This window comes from Oryx dammah, unplaced genomic scaffold (genome assembly GCF_014754425.2).
Source record: "Oryx dammah isolate SB20612 unplaced genomic scaffold, SCBI_Odam_1.1 HiC_scaffold_24, whole genome shotgun sequence".
Classification (NCBI taxonomy): Eukaryota; Metazoa; Chordata; class Mammalia; order Artiodactyla; family Bovidae; genus Oryx; species Oryx dammah.
Genome location: NW_024070208.1, coordinates 58,617,772 through 58,624,448, shown reverse-complemented (window position 1 = coordinate 58,624,448; position 6,677 = coordinate 58,617,772). Strand labels below are relative to the sequence as shown.

The 6,677-nt window shown below is 46.3% G+C and overlaps 1 protein-coding gene across 1 annotated transcript; it reads left to right on the top strand.

Moving 5' to 3' along the window:
• Nucleotides 1–1,318: 1,318 nt before the first annotated feature.
• SLITRK1 (SLIT and NTRK like family member 1) lies at nucleotides 1,319–5,622 on the top strand. The gene is made up of 2 exons (XM_040267323.1): nucleotides 1,319–1,825; nucleotides 2,265–5,622. The coding sequence occupies exon 2, from the start codon at nucleotides 2,318–2,320 to the stop codon at nucleotides 4,406–4,408; it is 2,091 nt and encodes a 696-aa protein (XP_040123257.1). The 5' UTR covers nucleotides 1,319–1,825; nucleotides 2,265–2,317; the 3' UTR covers nucleotides 4,409–5,622.
• Nucleotides 5,623–6,677: the final 1,055 nt, after the last annotated feature.

The following is a 6,677-nucleotide window of genomic DNA, read 5'->3' as shown; positions in this document are numbered from 1 at the left end:
TTTTCCAAATGTGTGATCCTTGAATATTTGATCTTTTATGCAGCTTATTAGAGACTTGTAACAGCTGTCCAACTTGTGTAAGACCTAATTAAAAGGGAAACTGACATGAACATAGTATTCCTGCTTAGACTGAAGAAAGAACCAAACAACATTTTTTTAAGTCCTGTAAATTCCAAACACTAAAACGATGCACACAATTTTTAGAAGTGTTGATGAGAAAGGTGTTGACTCTGATAAGTCAGCAAAACAGCCTTCAGAGAGAAGCTGCATTTCATATTCTCCCCCGTCCCAGATGTTAGTAGAACTTGGTTTTTATAAGCTCTAAGTTTGAAGAACCTATGGATTCCTTCCCCAGGAAAAGCCTGAGTACATTGCCCTGGCAGCACCATTGACCCAGCAAAGAGGAACTGGCCAGTACCTGAATAATGTTTACACAGAGCTTTGGAGACTGGAGATTTATCTCTCTCTCTAGCAAAATGCAACTGGTTATTTACTTGTATGCATTTTAAATTCCTCCAAATGGATCCAGAAACTTTGTGTGTTTGAGAGATTGGGGGAGTGTGTTTGTGTGTTTGTGGTGTGCATGCATCAGTCTGCCAGTGGGTTTTTAAGAGCACTCACGAATCATACTGGGATTTTTCCCTGCCCCCTCCCTTCTTTTCCGGTTCTCAGTGAATGCTTTTGGGTCTGGAATCAAAGATGCAAGCGTACATTGTGTTTTCACCCTGTAGACTTAAGTAACATTCAGGAAATATCAGAAAAACCTAACTCTCAAAGACCAAATTGACTAAAATTCTATAACAAGTTTTAAAAAGTATGTGCCTAAATTACATATCTCACAGCAAAAAAAAAGCATACCAATTTTATAATGTAAAATATATATGATATGAATGTATGTTCCAAATAGCCACTTTCAATATGCTAAAAGAAAAAAAAAGGGGGGGGGGTCTCAAAGACATCAAATAGCATAAAACATTGTACTGCAGAGACGGAAGAAATACATTTAAAGCACCGATGAAAATGGCGTGCGGTATAATTACCTCAAATTGCTGTTCGCTTGACACCCTGACACTAATTTTATTCAAGCCATCGGGAAATAAATGTTTTAAAAGCACTCTTTCCAAACGCCGGAGCTAGTGGGGGCTGTGAGTTCGTTAAGGAAAGGAAAGGGTAAAGTTTTCAGCACGCAAAAAGAATTAAATAATCCTTTTAAAATCAGCATCTTTGTGAATCGCCAGCCTTTAATGCCCACATTTTTAACGCTTGCCCTGTACGTGGATTGATTTTTTTTTTTTTTCCTTCAGCATTCCCTCACCAGATGGATTTTTGCTACTGCAGATCAGCAGAGGGTGTCAGATCTTTGAGTGCACCAGGCTGGAACGAGCAGAGCTTCTTAGCAACTCTCTTCTTCCCCCTCCCCATTCTCGCGTTCTCTCCCTCCCTCAGACAGCTCCCCCCCAACCACCCGCCCTCCGCCCCCTCCACGTAATTCCGAAAGAGCAGAAGAAAGAGAAGGAGAACAAGAAAAGAAGAGCTAGTAACAGAGAGAGCCGGAGTCCAGGAAAAAAAAAAAAAAAGGCTTAAGAGAACCGAAGGGGAGGAAAGGGAAAGGATGGACAGCCACAAAACGCAGCGATTGCGGAAAATTTCCAGCGCCATTGGTTCGGCAGCGTGAGTCCTTCGGTCCGGCGTGATTTCAGCACCGGGGGGACTGGACAGCACCTCGGGGGGACTCCCGGGCAACCCGCAGCCACGGCAGGAACTCCATCAAGCAGCCTCAACAACAGAAGCCACTGAAAACCCTGCTTTGTATCAGAGAGGCAAGGTCAGTCCGACGCACAGCCATGCACAGGCAGTGCGCCTGTACTACGCTGCAAACCCTCTGCTTGTTTCTCTAACATGCACTTGCTTCTAATTACCAGCATTGTTCCCTTTCTGATTAGTGAGGAACTAGGCAAGATTCTATAAGGGTGTATTTTTAATTTATATGTACATATTTAACTTCTTTTTCGTTATCTTTAAAGGGTTGAGAGGGAGTGGGGTTATTGGTTCTACTTTTTTTTTTTTTTTCTTTTTGCTTGCCTTGCACTACTGTGCCTGGATAGTTTGTAGATATAATTATTGACTGGCGCCTGGGTTGTTGCAGTGCGGGGGGGTTAGGGAGGAAAGAATCCACCCCCCCCCCCCCAAACCCTTTTCTTCTCCTTCTCTGGGTTCGGACATTGAAGCACTAAATGAACTTGAATTGTGTCTGTGGCGAGCAGGATGGTCGCTGTTACTTTGTGATGAGATCGGGGATGAATTGCTCGCTTTAAAAATGCTGCTTTGGATTCTGTTGCTGGAGACGTCTCTTTGTTTTGCCGCTGGAAACGTTACAGGGGACGTTTGCAAAGAGAAGATCTGCTCCTGCAATGAGATAGAAGGGGACCTACACGTAGACTGTGAAAAAAAGGGCTTCACAAGTCTGCAGCGTTTCACCGCCCCGACTTCCCAGTTCTACCATCTATTTCTGCATGGCAATTCCCTCACTCGACTTTTCCCTAATGAGTTCGCTAACTTTTATAATGCGGTTAGTTTGCACATGGAAAACAATGGCTTGCATGAAATCGTTCCTGGGGCTTTTCTGGGACTGCAGCTGGTGAAAAGGCTGCACATCAACAACAACAAGATCAAGTCTTTTCGAAAGCAGACTTTTCTGGGGCTGGACGATCTGGAATACCTCCAGGCTGATTTTAATTTATTACGGGATATAGACCCGGGGGCCTTTCAGGACTTGAACAAGCTGGAGGTACTCATTTTAAATGACAATCTCATCAGCACCCTACCTGCCAACGTGTTCCAGTATGTGCCCATCACCCACCTGGACCTCCGGGGAAACAGGCTGAAAACACTGCCCTACGAAGAGGTCTTGGAGCAAATCCCTGGCATTGCTGAGATCCTGCTAGAGGATAACCCATGGGACTGCACCTGTGATCTGCTCTCCCTGAAAGAATGGCTGGAAAACATTCCCAAAAATGCCCTGATCGGCCGAGTGGTCTGTGAAGCCCCCACCAGACTGCAGGGCAAAGACCTCAATGAAACCACTGAACAGGACTTGTGTCCTTTGAAACACAGAGTGGATTCTAGTCTCCCGGCTCCCCCTGCCCAAGAAGAGACCTTTCCCCCTGGCCCCCTGCCAACTCCCTTCAAGACAAATGGGCAAGAAGATCACGCTACCCCAGGGTCGGCTCCAAATGGAGGTACAAAGATCCCAGGCAACTGGCAGATCAAAATCAGACCCACGGCAGCGATAGGGACCGGCAGCGCCAGAAACAAACCCCCAGCCAACGGCTTGCCCTGCCCTGGGGGCTGCAGCTGCGACCATATCCCGGGGTCGGGTTTAAAGATGAACTGCAACAATCGGAACGTGAGCAGCTTGGCTGATTTGAAGCCCAAGCTCTCCAACGTGCAGGAGCTCTTCCTGCGAGATAACAAGATCCACAGCATCCGAAAATCGCACTTTGTGGATTACAAGAACCTCATTCTGTTGGATCTGGGGAACAACAATATCGCCACCGTAGAGAACAACACTTTTAAGAACCTTTTAGACCTCAGGTGGCTGTATATGGACAGCAACTACCTGGACACGCTGTCCCGGGAGAAATTCGCTGGGCTCCAAAACCTCGAGTACCTGAATGTGGAGTACAACGCGATCCAGCTCATCCTTCCCGGCACCTTCAACGCCATGCCCAAACTAAGGATTCTCATTCTCAACAACAACTTGCTGAGGTCGCTACCAGTGGACGTGTTTGCTGGGGTCTCGCTATCTAAACTCAGCCTGCACAACAATTACTTCATGTACCTTCCAGTGGCCGGGGTGCTGGACCAGTTAACCTCTATCATCCAGATAGACCTGCACGGAAACCCCTGGGAGTGCTCCTGTACCATTGTGCCTTTCAAGCAATGGGCAGAACGCCTGGGTTCCGAAGTGCTGATGAGCGACCTCAAGTGTGAGACGCCGGTGAACTTCTTTAGGAAGGATTTCATGCTCCTGTCCAATGACGAGATCTGCCCCCAGCTGTACGCGAGAATCTCGCCCACGTTAACTTCGCACAGTAAAAACAGCACTGGGTTGGCGGAGACCGGGACGCACTCCAACTCCTACTTAGACACCAGCAGGGTGTCCATCTCCGTGTTGGTCCCAGGACTGCTGCTGGTGTTTGTCACCTCCGCCTTCACTGTGGTGGGCATGCTCGTGTTTATCCTGAGGAATCGAAAGCGGTCCAAGAGAAGGGACGCCAACTCCTCGGCGTCCGAGATTAATTCCCTACAGACAGTCTGTGACTCTTCCTACTGGCACAATGGGCCTTACAACGCAGATGGGGCCCACAGAGTGTACGACTGTGGCTCCCACTCGCTCTCAGACTAAGACACCCAGCCTGGGTAAAGCAGAGGCGAGAGGAGGAGGGGAAGGATGGAAATACCCCTCCACGGCCCCACTCTGCCCGCATCCCTGGGGGTGGGGTAGGTCGGAGGAGCCCACACCCAAGTTCAGCGCGCCCCGAGGCTTGATGGACAAAAGTAAATAAATAACTATGGACTCGCTCGACGCAGAGGGTCTGACCCCTTTAGTTCCCTTCGGGAAACAAAGAGCAGACTGTGGTGAGCTGGCAGAGCGCTGCCAAATCGCTCTTTGCTGCAGCCCCTTTTGACAAAGCCCAGCAGGAGCCGTGCTCAGAGCTGAGACGGTGCCCCTCCTCGCGGGGGAGGGGCTGGAGGGGATGGCTGCCGCGGTCCTATACATATATACATATACCTACATCTATATAGAGAGATAGATTATCTATTTTTCCCCCTGTGGATTAGCCCCGTGAGAAGGTGGGAGCGCGATGGCTCCCTGTTGGCTACGGAGGGATGGGCGGTTGCACGAAGGCATGAATGTATTGTAAATAAGTAACTTTGACTTCTGACAAAAAGTGCTGCATGGCTCGCATGGAATCCACGCGCTCCAGGGACGCTGCCCTCCCAGCGACTGGGGACCCCGTCACGTTCACAGCACCCACCCTCTTACCTGATAAGTCCCATCATATCAAACTTTCTATAAACAAAAATACAGCATAATCAGAAAGTGCCATTTCGCCATTATTTGTGATCGGTAGGCAGTTCAGAGCGTTACGTTTACTGTGAACAACAACAACAACAAATGTAAAGGTTTTATTTAGGATATTTGCATGGCTAGTCATCAGTCCATTTTATGAGTTAAAAATGTATTTTGTTGAGCAAAGTTTTTATGGGTTGTTTTGGGTTTTCTTTTATTTTGATGGTGATTTTTCTTTTGGAGGGGGAATATTTTTCTATACATATCCAATAATGCCTTCCATCTGAATGTAAAATAAGTACCCATGATTTCTATTATAGTATCAGTGTAATTATTAAAAAAAAAGATTTTGAGGCAGTTAAGCATGACCAATTAATGTCACTCTAGTGCTTAGGCTGCGATCCTATGGTAGCAATTCTGTGCTGGTGTAAATCTTACTTATAAAGTAGGAAAAAAGAACCGAGGAAGCACGTGGAACTTACTAATTCTATTCGAGGATTTTATAATGGCATATTTTTTCAGTATTAAAGTGAAAATGTTTTCAACTCTGGGTCCTTACATTTTTCCAGCTTCGTATTTGCAACATGGTAAATTGGATTTGCGGTGGAAGGGATGCGGGAGGGGGGTGGTTGGGAGTGGATCCCTTTAAGAGCTACATTAAGGCTCTAACTTTAATCCTCTCAGCTTTTTGCACTTTAGTAGCTCCCCTCCCCCTCCATCCCCGCCGGGACTTTTCCAGCTTTCCCCTGTGGTTAAGTAAGGTCTTTCCCCGACACGCCCCTCCCCCTCCTTACCCCCCCCCCATCCTTATGCGGCAGTGAATCCCTTTATTAATACTGGAAATCCCTGGCTGCTGCTGCTGCTGCTGCTGCACACACTGCGGATATGTTAAGGATGTTAGTAGAGATTTGATTTAATTGACTGTCTAGATCGGTCTCATTAAACAGTGGAGGTTTCATTGGTCAGCACTCTTTGATGAAAGACAGCCCTAATGACTGGCATTTGAGATGCTGCTGGCATTTTGAATTCAACATCTGCTGAAAACGGTAAAACTAATTAGTGCCCACCCACCCTGCCCGCCCCAGCAACTGCATATTGAAATTTGTTAAAGCACTCATCTTTATGGAAATCAATCATTATCCTAAAGAAGTGTTTCTCTGCCATCATTCGGATTTCTGGTTGTGGCCCAGTAATTAACAAGAAAAGCATTGAACTGTTTGAATTTTATGAGCCAGTGTAACTCTGGCCTCAATCATATTCCTCCGGGATTTCTAAGCAGTCTATTTTATCAGCAGTTAGGGGACAGAACAGCAAATAAAACCACAGTGTTGATGGGGTCTGCATTCCACCACATATCCACCTTTGAGAAGTATGTTAAAAGACTGCAGACCACAGATTTAACACACACACACACACAATTGTAGGGTTGTAAATCAGCCAATGAAAGCCCCCAGTTGTAAGACCTGCCTTCTAGAACTCATATTCTAAAGAGAAGAAATTTCCCAGAACAGTGATGTTCTAGAGTATGTATTATTTATTTTAACACTTTTAAAATAAAATCTTTATTATAAACCATGACTATTCCTAAGGCCATTAATCA